General features: G+C 50.7%; 1 protein-coding gene across 4 annotated transcripts; it reads left to right on the top strand.

Annotated features, from left to right (window-relative positions):
• Positions 1 to 1,047: 1,047 nt before the first annotated feature.
• On the top strand, positions 1,048 to 17,746 carry TEDC1 (tubulin epsilon and delta complex 1). Of its 4 annotated transcripts, XM_075532097.1 has the most exons (8): positions 1,105 to 1,508; positions 1,600 to 1,669; positions 2,137 to 2,339; positions 2,662 to 2,829; positions 4,758 to 4,856; positions 6,168 to 6,254; positions 9,005 to 9,184; positions 9,741 to 17,746. In XM_075532097.1, the coding sequence occupies exons 1-8, from the start codon at positions 1,302 to 1,304 to the stop codon at positions 10,176 to 10,178; spliced, it is 1,452 nt and encodes a 483-aa protein (XP_075388212.1). In that variant the 5' UTR covers positions 1,105 to 1,301; the 3' UTR covers positions 10,179 to 17,746. The 4 variants fall into 4 exon arrangements, with proteins under 4 accessions (XP_075388214.1, XP_075388213.1, XP_075388215.1 ...); XM_075532099.1 differs by lacking the exon at positions 2,662 to 2,829 and having other exon boundaries at positions 1,048 to 1,508; XM_075532098.1 differs by lacking the exon at positions 4,758 to 4,856 and having other exon boundaries at positions 1,048 to 1,508.
• Positions 17,747 to 18,063: the final 317 nt, after the last annotated feature.

Genomic DNA, 18,063 nt, shown 5'->3' with positions numbered 1-18,063 from the left:
ATCACAAACCAGGTTACAGGGTGAGTTTTTTTCTCATGCGAAGCCAAGAATCAAGGTATTTCCCACCGGAGGAATCAAACAATTACAAGTTCAGATCCAGTCCACAAGATCAGCAGTGCAAAACCACCAGCTACTCTGAGAAAGACGGGGTTTCCACTCCTGTAAACTCACGGGGGCAATTCTATCCTGTCCTATAGAGTTGCCATGAGTTGTCATCGACTTGATGGCAGAGTTTTTGGTAAAATGGATGGACAAGGGGCAGGGAGTTTGGGAACACAAGTGACACCTGCTGGCCAGAGTTGACACTAGTGTGGGGCACAAATGCATACTCTGAGCAGTTGGCCGCCAGTCCCACGGGAGTGGTGGACACTGGCTGACACCTAGAGGAGGAGCAAGGTCTCAGGTCGGGTAGAGAGCATTCTGGCTGAAGGCCCTTAGAGAAAAAGGGCTAATAGGGGTCAAAGACTCCAAAGCCAGAGGAATGTGTAAGGGTGTCAACCTCTGTGAGGTTGTTAAAGGGTTTTAGGGAGTCAGCCAAAATGACCTCTGGGCTGCAGTGTGGAGGAGATAGAGGGAGGGTTTAATTGTGTGTGTGTGTGTGTGTGTGTGTGTGTGTGTGTGTGTGTGTGTGTGTGTGTGTGTCGTGAGGAGGGCATTTTAATTCTGGGCCCATCAGTCCTTAGGCTGGGCTGGTCTGTTTGGGCTACTATAAAGTCGGTGTGCAGGGCATGGGGATGGGTTGAAGGCTGGTGCACGTGCGAACCTCTGAATGTCTGTCTTCTTGCATTTGGGTGTAGGTTTCCCGGGGGTCCCCTCGAATAGGAACCATCAACGCAGTGGCCCTGTAAATGCAGGGTTAGCGCTGAAAAAAAGAGGCCAGTTTGCAAATGGAAGGGGGGGTCTGAGGGGCGCTGGCCAGGCTGACCTGAGGTTGGGGGTGGGGGGAGGCGGGGGGGTCAGCTGCCAGTCCTCCGCGGGCTGAGCCTCCCCATAGTCTTGCTCTTGGCAGCGGCGCCCCGGACTGGCCGGAACTCCACGGGTCAGGCGACCAGCAGCTTGGAGAGCGGAAGTTCTGAGCCCCACCCTAGCGTGGGGGAGGGGAGGGCCGGAAGCGCCACCACACCGGAGGAGGGTAACTGCACTCCAACCCTGACTGGGCCTCGGAGGCCGAGCGCCGCGATTGTGAGCAGTGATTGGACACTGGGACCAGTTGGCGTTGCGGATTGGGCGCAGACGCCAGGGCAGCGCGAAACCGTACGCAGGGCTGTGGGGGCGGGGCCGGCCGCGGCGACGGCGATTGGATGCTGAGGTCCGGCCGGCGGCGTCGGCGGGCAATCCGAGCGGGCTGCATGGGGCGACGGCGGCGGCGGCGGCGGGTGGAACGGGAGGCAGGGGCTAGGGCTGGAGCAGAGGCCCTGCCTCAGGCCATCGCCGCGCTGAGCCGGACACTGCCCACCAGGCCCAACCCAGAGACGTTCCGTCGCGCCAAGTTCGATCTCCCGGAGGCGGTGAGCGCCGCGGGAAGGGCGGACGGCGGGAGTGGGCCCGGTGGGCGCGGGGAGGCAGGTCCCATTGACCGCCCGGCATTTGGCTCCTCAGGCCCCTGCGCTCTGGCGACTGCTCTTCCACGTACTCTTGCGGGAGGACGCCACCGCCTTGCCAATCCCCGGTAGACCCCGCCCCGGCTCGCGGAGACCACACCCACGTTTGTTGGCCCTGCTCTGCAAGCCCCGCCCCAACGAGCCCGAGAGACTACACCCATCCACCATAGGCCCTACTGAAGCCTGGCGCGGTAGCCCCGCCTACCCACAGTCCCCGCCCCTCGGCCAGCTCTTGAGCCCCCCTGATTAGCCCCGTCCCACCTATGCAAATCCCGTCCCAGTTTGCTCTCCCACTCCCCAGACTCCACCTCACTTCCCCCTTCCCCCAGGCAGTGTAGACTTTACACACCCAGTCCGTCTCTGCCCCAGTCCAGTGCACCCCACAGAAAACCTCCCAGTTAACGACCAACTTCCTGCTGGCTTCACCTCCAAGGCAAGGGGTGCCTCAGCCTAGGGGTGGTTTAGGGTCTCTGGCATCTGCTGCGGTGGGAGTGGGGTATGGGGCCCTGAATTGACTGCCCACCCTGACCCCCAGAGGCCCAGGTCCGCCTGGTGAAGTCAGCACTCCGTGCCCACGGTTACCCTCGGCCAGCACTCACACAGATCCCAGAAGACGGATCCCAGGGCAGCAGGGAGCTCCTACTGGCCCTGTCCTGGCTCCTGGCTGGAGGGTCCCTGCTAGGGCGGCTGCTGACCCGGACCCGTGTGCACATTGGGGACCAGATGCCCATGTGTGAGGTGGGTGAAGGTTCAGCCACTTGCACCCATGTCTCCTTGGTCATGGTTGGAGCTTCAGCCCAGTGTTCATTGTGCTATCTACCACCTAGCCCTCAGGATACCCTTCTGGTGGCCATTCGCGCTGTCCCATGAGAGCCCAGTACCTGGTCCTGGCTGTCCTCCCCATCCTTCTTGGGCTGGTCTGTGACCACAGGCCTGCCCTCTCCCAACTGATCTCCTTCAGAACAGGGTCCAGCCCCCAGCTCCCAAGAGCTCCTAGTCCAGGGGCCCTGTCTCCACTGGGTACTGGGCTGTGGAGTACAAGCCTGACCACCCCCTGCAGTGTGAAGACCTCGCCCATGTCAGGGCCCACCTGGACCTTCCTGCACCCTGCAAGGACGCCGGCAATGGTCTGGACATGCGCTATGTGCAGTGGCTGATGGGAAAGCTTCGCTTCCGGTGGCTGAACCTCATATGTGGTCACCAGGAGCAGTGTGTCCTCTTGAGCAAGGTAGAACTAACTGCTGCCTCCTAGGGCTGCACCCTGCCCGCCTCCCCCCACACCTGCCCATACTGCTGGAGCCTGGCCTTGGTTAGGGCTCGTGAGTTTGAGCGCTGTCCTGGCGTGGTGACCTGGGTCGGGCAGGGCTGGGTAACATTGAAGCAGGAGAGTCAGTTAGGGACAGAAGCCAGGTTTCAGGGTGACCTGTCCCTGAGAAGTTCAGAGGGGCTGCTGGTTCTATTCCTGGATGATAAAAAATGTGGTGGGGGCAATGCTTGGTAGCCCCTCAGGCCTGGGACAGATGGGAGTCCAGGGCTTGCTGGCCCAGGGAAGCACTGGCCTGGGTTGGAGGCACCCTGTCCACTGCTCTGCCTGGCTTATGTCCCTTGTGAGTGTGACCGCTGCAGGATGGAATCCTGGTGCCCGCTGGAACCATTGACGAGGTGAGGTCGACCTGGGCTGTAGCCAGGTAGGACTGATGTAGACTGTAGAAGTGGAACAGTGTCTTGGGCTGGCTGCCCTGGCTCTGATACTGGGTCTGCAGGATCCTCAGCACAGGAGCCTGGCTGCTCTGTTGGCTGAGCCCTACAGGAATGGGGGGAGGGGTTCTTGGAGCTAGCTGTGCCACAGGTACGGTTTTCAGCACACAGGACTTCCTCAGGCCATATCTGAGGCCTCAGGTGCCCTAGGGCCAACCTGGCCTTGACCTGTTGCCCTCAAGCTGGGGAACATGGTGGGAGAAATGCTATCGACACCCCCATATCATCTTGGTTCCTCTTGGTAACTGGGGTCGGTATAAACCCCTGACTTAGACCGTACCTTATGGGTGTGCAGAGGGAGCACGGGGGACACTGGTGTCACCCATATGAGGGCATCAATGAGTGTACCGACAAAGGCTCAAGAAAGCCAATCTGTATCCACTGTAGTGAGAGGCTTGATTAGCCGATTTAGCGAAATTGGGCACCCAAGCCTCAGATGACCCAATAAGGGGGCCCGCCCGCCCCACGCTGGTTCCGGAGAGTTCTACATTCAGTCCCTAGGTGGGAGTCCTTCTCCTGGCTTCTTATTGACTGAGGACTATGGGGTTAGAACCTTCCTGGCCGGCCACCTACTTCATGTAAGGTTCCTACCTTGGGGCAGATTCTCAGCCTTCCTCCCTTGACTCATTGCGGTCACAGGTTCTGACCCCAGGTGCCTGTGCTCTTGCAATGATCCCATCAGCAATCAGCTGTGCTCCGGCAACTTAGGAACTTTGTGGCCTTTTGTTCCCTTAATGGCTGATGATGGGACCGTTTGGGACTTATTTCTCACAGCAGGGCCTGGAGGCAGTCTGCTGGAGGGTTCTGGGGTGGTCTGGTGTGGGCAATGGGGCAGCCAGTAGCTTGCATGCAGCTCTCGTGTAACAGCCCAAGTAGGGTGTCTCCTGGGAGGTTGGAGCTGGGCAAGTTGCCAAAGGCTCTGGCCTGAGCAGCTTCTGGGCCTCCTTCCTTCTAGAAGGGCCCTGGTTCTGGGGAGTCCTGCTCACGGGACCCTCCTCTGATGGTGGGGAGGTAGTAACTGCTCTCAGCCTTGGCTCTGCTGGCCTTTTCTGAGGTCACTAGTGCCCTGGCTCTAGCTGGCTCTGCCTCAGGGACTATCCCCAACCTGTTCATCCCCAGCTGAGGTGCCCTCCACAGGCCTCACTGACTGGTAGCACCTATCAGGAGGCCCCCCAACCCTAAGGGTGCCACCTGGCCCTACACCAGCAGGAGAGGGAGGGTATAACAGGGTGTCCCATTCCAAGCATGGTGGACCGAGGCTGAGAACCTGGGTGAAGTGGGGAGACAGCTGAGACTTCCCACTGACAGAGCCTAGATGCTCCTCTGCGCATGGGCCTTCCTGCTGGGGCCTGAGAATAGGTGCTTGACCCCAGTCTAGCCTGAGCACCTGTCTTTCAGATTCACCAGTACACCCAGGGATGCCACAGCAACCAGAGCCTAGGCCATCTGTCTGCTGCTGAAATAGAGCTGCTCAGAGACCCAGAGGCAGGTCAGCAGGTGAGGCTGGGCTGTGTGCTGGAGTGGTGAGGAGGAGGAGGAAGAGGGCAGGGCTATGTGTATCTTTTTGTGTTAGCCAAGGTCACTGTCATCACCGACATGTGGCTTCCTTGTGTGTGGCTGGTTTGGGGGCCAAGGGAGAGATGTCCTCCCCGCTGAGATCTGAAGAACACAGCCCGTGGTCACTGTCAGTTGTCTTTTAAGTTCTAGCAGCTGGTGGCGTTCAGTATTGGGGACGTAGGGCCTGGAGGCAGCCATTCTCTTTGGGCTGATCCTATGTTGCTGGGAGACATGGCTCATCCAGCTGGCAAAGGTGCTGGCCCTGAGGACTCGGCTTCACTTGACATCCAGTGGGGAGATGGTTTCTCCCTCAGCTTAGCATCTGTTCTTTCTGGATCAGGACTGCTGTGCCTGGTAGTGTTGAGGATGGCTCAGCCCTACGCTCTGCCTGTCCTCCTCCCTGCCCACAGAGAGTTTGCTCTCTTGACCCTATGACCCTGCTCTGTTGCTTTCCAGCATTCCACCACCAGCACCATCTCCCTGGGGTTGGTGGTGTCTTGGTGTGTGGCTAGCGAGGGGTGGTGGGGAGAAGGTGTCCTGTGTGTGGCTAGTTGTCTTGTTATGTGGCTTGCTGTGATATACTCTGGGCCCCTGCTTGTGTCTCTGGTCAAACTGACTGGGCCCAGCCTAGAGAGAGGACTGGTATTTCTTTGCTGTGGGGCCCTGGCCCCTGAACCATCAGCCAGGGTTACCTTCGGAGAGGTCCATACATGTGGGGCTGAAATGATCGTGTGTGTGTGTGTGTGTGTGTGCGCGCATGCGCGTGTGCTGTGGGGGAGCGTCTCTGGGGTTCATGAGGGCAAGTGAGTGGGGCATGCAGTAGTGGGACCTCAGTGCAAGTGGAGGTGGTGCTGTGTGTCCAACTTGGTGCATGGCCCTGGCCCTGGGTGCCCACTGTGTCCCAGCCTCCTCCATCCTGGCAGCCCTGCCTCCCTGTCCAGTGGCTGTCCCCTGTACCTCTCACCTTGGTCCCTCAGCCTCCTCCCTGATCCTGGGGCATCTGAAGCCACAGGAGGGGGCTCCCCAGTATGGCCTCACTCTGCCTGGTCTGGTGCTGGGGGCCTGTGGAGGAACCTGTCCAGTGCCAGACCAGTTCTCAGTCCCTGGATTTAGATGGGAGGTGTGGGTAGCTGGTGTGTGTACACCTTCCCCAAATCAGTGGTGCTAAGGCCTGCGGTGGAGGTGGGGGTGGGTTGGGTTGGGTTGGGTATGGGTGGATATGGGCCTCCCCCTGATTGCTGGTGTCTGCAGCTGCTGCGGAGGCTGGAGCGTGAGAATGGGCGCCTGGAGGCTGCTCTCGAGTGGCGGCGCCTGGAGCCGATCTTCTGGCAGTGGATGGTAATGCCAACCTTTCCTGGCTTGGACCCCAGCATGGGAAACCCCCCCCCCCCCATCCCAGCTGGTGTCCTGAGGTGCTGGGCTGGAACTGGGGAACAAGAGGTCAACCTACATACACCCTGTGTCTGCCCTCTGGCAGCCTCATCTCACACTGCATGTTCAGAAGGGCTGTTCCCTGCAGGGCTATTGGCTGTTGCCAGCCGACAGAGAGCTGTTTCTTGACAATGTGGACAGCTGGGCATGTTGGCAGGTGTTCAGAGCTCTTGGGTCCCCAGTTCAGAGGAAATCAGGACCAGAGCAGTCTCTGTGCAGACTTGGGGCTGCCCCACCACTGCTAGCACTCCTTGCTCTCTGCTCCCCATGCCCCTTTCCACTCTGCCTGTCTAGCAACCTGTCTAGCTGAGGCGACTCCTAGGAGTGGGGGACAAGAGAGTCTTCCTGTTTGGGGCTGGGAGCTGCATCAGAGGTTGCAGGGAGAGGGCTTCCTATGACAGCTTGTGGGGAGTGGGTGTCCATTTTGGATGCAGAACTGGCTATTCCTCACTGAGACCCTCTGAAGGTGATGCCAAGCAGTGTCTCCAGGGTGCCCCCATTGTTCTCTGCTGGGAGCTCCTTCCACTGTGAAGGTAGAAGCTGAAGAAAATTAAAATGAGTTGGCAAGAGACAGAATATGACTTGAATTTTTTAGAACATTTCAAGAACAGGTTTGAAAAATTGACACTAATGATAACCTGACGAGCTGTGGGATGACATCAGGTACATCATTCATGAAAAAAGCAAAAAGTCATTAAATAGACAAGAAAGAAAAGACCAAAGTAGAGGTCAGAAGAGACTCTCAAACGTGCCCTGGAACAAAAATGTAGCTAAAAGAAGTGGAAGAAATGAAGTAGAAGAACTGAACAGAAAAAAATTTCAAGGAACAGCTAGAGAAAGCAAAGCATTGATGGAATGTGCAAAGACCAGAAGTTGGAAAGCCAAAGAACTGAAGAAAATATTGAGGGAGGCCTTGAGTTGCAATATTTAAAGATTCTGTGAGTAAAATATTGAATGATGTAGGAAACAACAACAGAAAATGGCAGAAGTTACACTTGCACTGAATGCATCAGCTAAAACAATGGAATGGAGTACCAACCAGATGTTTCAACAAGCTAGTAAAGACTGGCAACGTTCACTGATCTATGCCATTTGGAAGACATATACCAGGCCAACCAACTGGAAGAAAGCCATATTTATATCCATTCCAAAGAGGTGACCCAACCAAATGCTCTAACTATAGAACAGTGTCATTAATAATACATTACATGCAAGTAAAATTTTGCGGAAGCTCATCCAACAATGTTTGCAGCAGCACACTGATGGGGAGCTACCCGAGGTTCAGGCAGGATTCAGAAGAGACTGTGGAACAGGGGACATCATTGCTGTTGTCATGGATCTTGGCTGAAAGTCGTGAATGCCAGAAAGATGTTTACTAACTTGTATTTCATTGACTATACAAAGGCATTTGACTGTGTGGTTCATAACAAACTATGGATAACCTTGAGAAGAATAGGAATTCTGAAAGACTTCATTGCTCATGAGGTACATGAATCAAGTGGGTCTCTGATACAGAACAAGGCAATACTGTTACTTAATATCAGGACAAGTGTGTCAGGGCTGGATCCTCTCACCATGCTTAGTCAATCTGTGTGCTGAGCGAATAATCTGAGAAGCTGTATTATGTGGAGAATGCAACCTCAGGTTTGGAAGAAGACATCTCAACAGCCTGAGATCTGCAGATGATGCAGCCTTGCTTGCTGAAAATGGCGAAGCACTTGCTGATGAAGATTACGGTTCAGAAAGAAAAATAAAATCCTCACAACTGGAGTAAGAGACAACATCATAAATGGAGAAAGGTTAAAATTGTCCAGGATTCATCTGACTTGGATCCACAATCAACACTCATGGAAGCAGCAGCCAAGAAATCAAACCATGTATTGCATTAGGTACATCTGCTGCACAAGACCTCTTTAAGGTCAAGGATTTCACTTTGAGGACTAAGGTGCACCTGATCCAAGCTGAGGTATTTTCCTTCGCCTCATAGGCATGTGAAAGTGGGACTTTGAGTAAGGAAGACCACAGAAGAACCGATGCTTTTGAACTGCACTCGGGAAATGCCATGGGCCACCAGAAAAGACCGTGGACAAACCAGTCTGCCTTGGAAGGACGGCCTTCTAAGAGGCAAGAACGGCGAGACGACTTCTCGCATGATCAGACATCAGAAGAGACCAGTCGCTGGAAAAGGACAGCGAAGTTCATGAAGATACTCAACCAGATGGACGGACACAGTGGCTGTGACAATGGGCTTAGGCATAGGAACCATTGTGAGGATGGCACAGAGCCAGGCAGTGTTCCCTTCTGTTGTACACCGACTGCCTGGCACCTCACAACGGCAGCCCCAGCATCCTGGGTCCAGGGCTGGTGTGTGTGGGCTTGCCAGGCTGACCGAGGGTACAATGTGTCTGACTGGTGGGGTGATGTGGCTGGACTGTGCACCTTTCCTGGCCCTACCCTGGGGAATGGGACCCACCGCTGGCTGTCTAGCTCCTGGGGAGCCCCACCTCAGGCCCATAGATCTATCCTTTGGGTCTCCAGGGATGTGACCCCTACCTTGTGCTACAGCTGTCCATCTGGGTGGACCTCGAGTTAGCTGCGAACTAGGGTTGGCTCTGGGGCCTGTATTGTTGCCTCTTCTCATTTAGGTCTCTTTGCAGGACACAGTGCTGGGTGCCTGCCCCCAGTGCCCTTCAGACACTGGCCCACAGCCCACATTTCAGCCTGCCATCTCTGACCGGGTCCATGAGGAGTTAGAGCTGGTCACTCAGGAGCTGCAGACTCTGTGGCGGGAGCTGCAGGTAGCCGCAGAGGCAGGGCGAGCAGCATGGGAGGCCCAGGTGAGCCCCTCGCTGGTCCATTTGCAGCCTCAAGGTTCTGGTGGCAGGGTGGGCACCCTGGGATGGACTGGATACTTGTTAGGGTCACACCACTCAATGTGAGGAAGCTTGAAAGAAAGGCCCAAATCCTCGGTCGGAGACACCTGCTGCCAAGGCCCACTGCGCGGCGGCCCACTGGAGGCATGGAGGTCAGCCAGCATGGAGTGCTGCAGTCAGCGTGTTGAGGAACACGTAATAGCCCAGCTTCTCTGCAGAGTTGGCAGCTGTGTGAGGCTCCCCTCGACTCTGTCCTCAGCCCCAGCACCATGGGATCCATCCTCTTGTTGGAGATCAGGAAGTGGTTTAGGGCTGGGTGTGAGGTCTGCGGCCCCCACAGGTCTTTGTGTTCAAAATGACCCACTGATTCAGGGGCTTGGGGTGTGTGAAAAAGGTGTAGGACCCTTCTTAGCTGGCCCTGCGTGAAGGCTGTGCCGTTGGCCCTATGTGGGAGTCACTGGGTAAAGGTGTGGGGTGGTGGTGGCTTCCCTGTGCCTCATGAGCTGCCTCCTGCCTGCAGGTCCAGGGGCTGGAGTTGAGCGCCCCCCAAGTGCTGGCCTCAGAGGCAGTGGTGGAGCGGCAGCTGGCAACCCTGCGGCAAGCCTGGGAGCAATGGGGGGCCCTGCCCCATGGGCCACACCGGCTGGTGAGGTGTGAAGCTGGAGCACTTCCAGGCGTAGGCTTGTGGGGCACTGAGGCCATCGAGGCACTGAGAAGCAAGGCAGCCTGCTTGGAGGCGGAGCTGCACTGGCTGCAGGCACAGTGTCAGCAGGAGCTTGCTGGGCTGGCGGGGGCCCTGCCAGAAGTCGTCTGGATCCCCCACACGGGTGCTGAGGGCCTCGATACACCATTCCCAGTGGGAACCTGGCTGGCACCGCCTGGCCCCACCCACAGCGGTCACAGGGATGACAGCCATGGAGCCCCTGGGCAGCATGCCCCTTTGGATACCAGCCCCTGACCTTCTCTCTCTCCCCTGGGGCCCCTCTGTAGTGGGACCTGATGTGTGGGGCTTGTTTGAAGAAGCCCAGGCTTCCCTGACGTGTCCATGGTCTTTCCCTGTTGTGAGATGTGCCCGACAAGCTCTGTAGTGGGCCCTGCTTGCTTCCTGGGGGCGGAGCTCTGGGTGGAGAGGATCCCACCCTGAGGACAGAGGGGCTTTGTCCTGGGGACTGTGCGTGGATGCTAGCTAGGCTTAGACAAAGAGCCATCTGTCCTGGGATGTGCTCCTGGCTGCCAGAGTGATCCCCACCCCCTCACCCCCAGAAAGGACAGGCAGCCTTGCCACCTCCAGTCTGCTGCCTGCACCAAACCCTCCCCTGCCCTTGATCTAGGCCAGCTAAGGCAGTCTGTCTCAGAAGGGGGGACGTAGCTGCATGCCCCTGCCCTGCAGTCCCTTTCCCCCAAAGACCTCTGGCCAGAAATACAGGACCCTGGAGCATGGCAGGTCCAAAGCTACTCCCAGGCTGTGTCAGCTGTCACTCGGGCCAAAGCATAGCATCAAAGCATTCCCAGGGCCAGCGTGCTGTCCTGGCAATAGTGCTGGTTTGTCTTGTTCTAACCTCGGATCTTTTTGGCTTCTGACTGTCACTCCTCCACTCAGCCCAAGGTCTTGTCCCTTAACACTAGGCAGCCCAGCTGCACTTCTTTCTGTGGGGAGGAGCTGTTGGCCCCTAAAGCCCACCCAGCCGGTGCCCATGGGGAAGTCTCCATGGTCCTGTGGAACTCCCGCATTGGCTGGAAACTATTTGTAAGTGACACTTAGGAGAAGAATTTGACTGCTTGGGCATGTGCTTTGGGGACTCTGATGACATGACTGCTTCTTCTAAGAGCCTCTCAAGCTGCTCTCCAGCCCTTGCGTCCTGGTTCCAGTTGTAGGGCAGCGATTGAAGTCACACCCTGCAGTCCCTGGTGATGTTGGCTTCAGCTCACCTGTGTGGCTTCTCTGGACTCTTCTGAGATTGCTTTTGCTGCATCGACCCCACAAGGTCACCTGGACATGAGATGCACCAAGGCTTGCCTTTTACTCCTGTGTACAAGGCTCCTTTCCCACTCTCTGATTTTCAACCTGTCTGTGCACTTAATTTATTTTTCATTTTTAAACACAGAATCAACAAAAGTTAAACATAATTTGAGTTGAAATTGACATACCAGAATCACCCCCAGTTTAACACGAACAGTGCACCTGCAGTCAGTGCATTCCAGGGGCTGTGCAGCCATTAGCTCGAGTTCTGTCTAAGCTTCTGCATCATTGTAGCCTCTTACCTGCTAGGCAGTCCCTCCCACGCTCCTTCCCCACCCTTAGCAACTATCACTCTTCACTTACCTCTGATGGTTATTTCTTGAATGTGGACTCAGACAAGACAGAACCTGTGCCTCATTCCTTTCATTTAGCAAAGTGCTTTAAAGGCTCCTCCACATTGCAGCATGCACTGGTACTTTATACTTTTGTGTTTTGTTTTCATTCATTGGTGTGGTACACGTGTGGGTAACCAAACCTAGTCCGTGAATTCAGTGACATTAAATATGCTCGTCATGTTCAGCCACCATGACTAACCCATCTCAGATGTTCCCATCACCTTTAGGCTCAATGTCCCTTAACTGTCTTCCTTTCCCCTCCTTTCCCTCCTGCCACTGGAAACCACGGAGTTTGATCGCTTGTCTGTTACTGATACTTGTAAAGAGAATCATCCAATATCCACCCTACATTGTCTGACTCAGCTTGCTCGCTGTAATGTTTTCAAAGTTCATCCATGTCATAACAAGTCTTAGGACTTAATTTATCTTTATAGAATCAGCTTGAAGCAAGGCAATGAAGGAGCCATTGGTCTTGCAAAATTCTGTTTTGTGATCGATCTCCAGCTCCATTTCTGTCATCAAAGCTGTCTTTTCCACTTGTCTTTGCCAAGCACACACTCTTCTAGGCCAAGGTACTTGAAAGACAGCTACCTGGCCAGCTGTCTGGAAGAAATCCATACTGGGCCTACTTCAAAGAAAAGTGACCCAGCAGAATGCAGAGAATAATTGAAATAGTATCATTAATATTACAGGCAAGTAAAAGTTTGATGAAAAGAATTAAAAGGATTGCAGCAGTACATTCACAAGTAACTGCCAGAATTCAAGCTGGGTTCAGAAGAGGACATGGCAGCTACAAAGGATATCATTGTTGACATCAGATAGATCTTGGCTGAAAGAGAATACCAGAACGATGTTTACTTGTGTTTCACTGATTTTGCAAACACATCTAACCATGTGGGTCCTAACAAACTAAGGATAACATTGAGTAGAACAGGAATTTCAGAACATTTCATTGTCTTAATGGGAGCAATCCTTTGAACAGAGGAAGGGAGCCATGCATATTTTTAAAATTGGGTACAGTGTGCACCAGGTTTACATCCTCTCTTGATACCTATTCAGTCTATATCCTGAGCAAATCCAAGAAGCTGTACTATATGAAGGAGAACTTGTCATCAGGATTGGAAGCAGGCATATTAATAATCTGTGATATGTAGAAGACACAGCATTGCTTGCTGAAAGCTAGTATGTCTTGAATCACTTACTGATGAAAAATCTAAGACTAGCCTTCAGTATGCATTACAACTCAATATGAACAAAAACAAAGTCCCCACAACTGGATCAATAGACATCATCATGATAAATGGAGATAAACGACGTCAAGGATTTCATTTTACTTGGTTCCACAATCAGTGTTCACAGATTCTGCTGTCAAGGAATCAAGGCATGTATTGCATTGGGAAAATCTGCCACAAAAGACTTTAATGTAAGGCAGTGGTTTCTCAATCTCCCTAATGCCTGGACCCTTTAATATGGTTCCTCATGGTGACCCCCACCCAACCATAAAATTATCTTTGTTGCTACTTAATAACTGTAATTTTGCTACTGTTCTGAATCGGGCAACCCCTGTGAAAGGGTTGTTCCTCCCCAAAGGGATCGCAGTGCACAGGTTGAGAACAGCTGCTGTAAGGTGTTGAAGAGAGGATGTCACTGTGGCCTAAGGTTGGCGTTACCTAAACCATGATGTTTTCACTTGCCTCATATGCATGTGAAAGTTGGATGTTGAATATGGAAGACAGCAAGATTAATGCATGTGCATTATGGTATTTTCCCAAAAAATAATGAAAGTATACACTGCAATGTCAAAGTGTCAAAAGGACATTTCAAGATGGCTTCTGTGGTAAGAGTATTCACCTACAAGAAGACTCCGTGGACACACCCGTTCAGATCTATACACCAGCCACTACAGCTAGTGAGGAATAAATTGAACAATTACACCAACCATTTCCATCTGAAATCGATCCAAGATGCAGTGATAATTATTGGCAAATGCAAATATAGGAAACAGGAACAGTAGCTGGAAAATAGGGACTTAGTGACAGAAATGTAGCTGGAAAGCACATGATATCTCATTGCCATTACCCTTTTCAACAATCCAAAAGGCAAGTAAACATGTTAGCTTTTCCATGTGGAATATACAGAAATCAATGGACTACATCTGTGGGAAGAGACTACAGAGAAGCTCAATATTAGCAGCTACAAGGGCAGGAGCCGACTGGAACAGACCATAAATTGCTCATATGCAAATTCAGATTGAAGCCAAAGAAAATTAAAGCAAGGTGCCGAGTGCCAAAAGCAACCCTGAGAATAAAGACAGAATGCTATCGGGTATAACAAGCTTATGATGCCCTGTTTAGGAGGGAACTTCCACAAAGGAAGCGAGATAATCGGGCAAAACAAAATGCAACCTTTGAATCCCATCAGAATTTAGAGAACATCTGAAGAACAGATTGAACACTATGACACAAGACCTGATTAACTGTGATGACACCAAGAGCAGTAGAGGGAAGCAGAAAAGTCAAAGTGGATGTCAGAAGAGACTTGGAAACTTGCTGTTAACTTGGGAGTAGGTAAGGTACATGGAGGAAATGTTGACATGAAAGAGCTGAATAGAAAATTTCAAAGGGCAACTTGAAAAAACGTAAAATTAAGAAATGTGCAAGGACCTAGAATTGGAAAACTGAAAATGGAGAACATGGCTCAGTATATCTTAACTGGAAAGAAGTTAAATTCAAACCCCAGGTTTCAATATCAAGACTCTATAGGCAACGCATTGAACGACACAGGATGGAAATAGTACACCGAGTCACTGTTTCAAAAAGAATTAATCCATGTTGAACCCTTTCCAGAGGTAGCATATGATCCAAAACGAGTGGTGCTGAAGGAAGACGTTCAAGCTATAGTGAAAGCATTAGCCCAGGAATTGATGGACTCCCCATTGAAAGGTTTCAGCAAGCTAATGCAGGGCCGGAAGCACATATGCATCTATGCCAGGTAAATTGGAAGACAACTGACTGGAAGGGATCTATATCTCTCTTCTCCACAGAATGCACCAATTGTTGGACAATTTCTTTGATATCACTTGCAAGTAAAATTTTGCTGAAGATCAACAAAGGTTGCATCAGTACATTGATAGGGAACTATCAGAGGTTCAGGCTTGGGAGGAAGGGATATTGCTGATGTCAGACGGATCTTGGATGAAGCAGAGAATACCAGAAAGAGGTTTACTTGTGTTTTCTCGACTATGCAAAGGCATTTGTGTGATCCTTGTTGGATATGTGATTTGCAAGTATTTTCTTTGAGCTTATAGCTTCCAGTTTATGAATTTATATTTCATTGATGGAGTTTTTTTTCATATGGAAGAGCTTTCCCTCTAACCTCAGGTAATGATTTTTTTTTTTAATTTTGAAAGTCGGAAACAACTTTAAAATGGGTCAGAAGGGAAATCAAATGATAATGCATTTTAACCTGACTACATCTGCCATACTGGACTTTACAATGATGTCTGATAACAAGGCTATCCACATCCCTTGATTATGGTCAGAGGGGATTTACCAGAGGCTAAGCAGTCCATGTTTGGACCCTGCAAACGGATTTAAGTTTCCACTGCCATCCATAGCCTTCTGCCAACTGGGTGTTCACAGGTTAAGCTCTGATACCATTCCCTTCATCGGATTTTGGTTTTCTTGACAATCCTTGAATAGGTCAGGATGATGTGCTTCTTCCATGTGCCTCACTTAGAAGGCTGCTTGTTTGCAGACAAGCCTTGACCCCAGATGCTATTTTATTCTGATAGGTAGGAATCATTTGTTTATGAAGCTTTTCTTACAAAGTGTTTTAATTTTACATTTGCATATGTGATCCATTTTGATTTTTAAAGAAATGAGCAAGGCTTGGGTTGAAGACCTTCCCCCACCCCCTTTGCATATGGATGTCCAATTTGTTGTAAAAATCATCCCTTATCTGTTGAGTCATCTTAGTACACTAGTAAGAAAAAACAACTAGCCTTCCTTTAAAAAACTAGGAATAAAGATTGGAAAGAAAGTAACACAATATTTTTATTTGCAGACATGTTTTACAGAGAATCTCACAAATGACCCATAAACACACAAATACAGCTAATGCAGTTCAGCAAGGTTTCCAGATACAAGATCAATATTTAATAATTGTATTTCAATATTCTAGCAATGATAAATGAATTCAAAAAGGATCAGAGGTAAAACAACAAAACTTGTGGGAAATGTAGGGGAGAAAATTGTCATGACCCGGTTTACTTTGGGGGGGGGGAACATATACGGCCCGCAAAATCATCACTACCAGCTAATACCACATGCCTCACCAAAGCAAAACAATTGTAGCCATCACGTGAGTGGTGAGTTTTGACCAAATATCTCAGGCTAAGTTTTTAAAGTTAATTTTGTGTGTCCCTTGAGTGATGTTATAAATATCCAAATGGCCACTGATGGACAGAAGGTTCCCCACCCCAGGCTTAGACAAAGGCTTCTTAGATATAACACTCAAAAAAACAAAAAAATAGTTGGACTTCATTAAAATGTAAACCTTTGTGCTTCAAAGGACACCATCCAAAAGTGAAATTACAACCCACAAAGTGGGATAAAGTTTGCAAATCATATCTCATTAAGGACTTGTATTCAGAGTAAAAGGTTTTTATAACTCAACAATAAAAAGACGAGTAATATCTGAAAAGTAGGATAAGGTTTTGAGGAGCCAGTTTGTTTTAGGCCAAGCTGTCTAGAGAAAGAAACCCAATGACACTCATCTGTGTCTAAGAAAGAGCTTGAGATCAAGAAGTACTTATTTTTAATTTCAAGAAGTATTTATATATGAAGAAGGCGTCCCAGCCCAGTCAAACTCGAGTCCAATAGTAGTCCCAATGCCCCTCCTCAGACTCACGGAGTTACATGAAGTGATGCAACCTGGGGAGATCAAAGGCTGGTGGGTGCAGGGTCCCATGGATCCAAGGTGGGTGGGAACATGGCAGGGTGCCGACAGCTCTCAGGGTCAGTGGCAGAATCCCAGTAAGCAGGAAGGTGAAGTCCTCATAAGGCCACAGCCTCACAGAGGCCTCATCAGGCTGTGACCCAATTGACAGATTGGATTCTACCCCTACAGTTTCGTAAAATTCAAGTTGACAAAATTATGTAACAACCACACAGTTCAACCATGAAAATCACTGCCACCGAACTGATGCCCACACAGTGACCCTATAAGACAGGGTGGAACTACCCCATGAATGTCCGAGATTGTAGCTATGGGAGTAGAAAGACCCGTGGCTTCATACTCCTGATCTTTGAGATCACAGCCAAATGCATAACCACTGTACTACCAGGCCTCAGCTACAACTGTGTTGCATTCAAAATAAGTACTGGATATTAAGTCTACAATCTCTTGGGAAGCTTTCTAATTTTCCTAGCTCTAGTGGCATAGTGGGTATGTGTTGGCTGCTAACCCCAAGGTCAGCAGTTCGAAACCACTAGCTGCTCCATGGGAGAAAGATGGAGCTCTATTCCCATGAAGAATTGCGGTCTAGGAAACAGCACCGACTGGATGCCAGTGGGTGGTGTGAATGATTTTTTTCTGGTGGCTTTATCCCTCTCACACCTTTTCTTTTGCAGTGAATATGAATTCATTTCTTCCGTGTTTGGGAGCTAGACATTGTTTATATCCTTCAGTATTTATCCTAGGAATTACGTGTACTGCCTTGACTCGCTCAAGTTAACTGTACATTTCCCTCTTACTTTATGTGGTATTGGCTCACTTTTCATGTTTTCTAAAACCTTATTTCTAATTATTATTATTTGCTGTTAATATTGTTAATATACCCACTGCCATTGAGTTGGGTCTGACTCAGTCCATGTTTATTTTTGTTTTTAATTTAAAATTTTTTTTGTTTTTATTATTTTACTTTACAAAAATGTCCCTGTGTTCATTTAGCTTTCCACACATTTGCCCTTTTTTTTTCCTCTTTCACCTTGCCTCTCTGACCTTGTATCTGGGATTGTTTTGCCCCCTTCCCCCCATCAAGTGCACCCTTTAGATGCTACTTTAAGGCATGCCCACTGGCCACAGATACTCTGTTCTTTGAGTAAACAATCTTAGATGGGCAACTGTACTGATTTCTAATTCCTGCTGCAATAAATTGCCTCAAACTTAGTGGCTTGAAGCAACACATTACTTTATAATTCTGTGTGTCAGAAGTGCAATTGAATTAGAAGCCAGGCTAGTTTCTTCTGGAGGCTCAAGGGTAGTCAACACCCTTGCTCTTCCCAGCTCTCAGGTGTCGTCTTTAATTTGTTAGCAAAACTGTCGCCTTGAGGACTAAGGTGTGCTTGACAAGCCCTGCTATTTTCAGTAGCCTCCTGCATGGGAAAGCAGGACAATACCTACGGAAGACTGGAGGGAAAAGGATGCATTAGGATGGTGGAGCTGGCAAAGGATATTGAAAGTACCACAGGCTTCCGGAGCAGGCA

The sequence above is a fragment of the Tenrec ecaudatus genome, chromosome 14, assembly GCF_050624435.1.
Source record: "Tenrec ecaudatus isolate mTenEca1 chromosome 14, mTenEca1.hap1, whole genome shotgun sequence".
NCBI lineage: Eukaryota > Metazoa > Chordata > Mammalia > Afrosoricida > Tenrecidae > Tenrec > Tenrec ecaudatus.
This window is presented reverse-complemented; position numbering and strand designations above follow the sequence as displayed.

Bases quoted from the DNA above. Each gene is read 5' to 3' on its own strand.
- TEDC1 (XM_075532097.1), top strand. From the start codon at position 1,302: ATGCTGAGGTCCGGCCGGCGGCGTCGGCGGGCAATCCGAGCGGGCTGC. The intron at 1,670-2,136 runs GTAGACCCCGCC...CCTGACCCCCAG, and splicing joins CACCGCCTTGCCAATCCCCG to AGGCCCAGGTCCGCCTGGTG. The intron at 2,340-2,661 runs GTGGGTGAAGGT...CACCCCCTGCAG, and splicing joins ACCAGATGCCCATGTGTGAG to TGTGAAGACCTCGCCCATGT.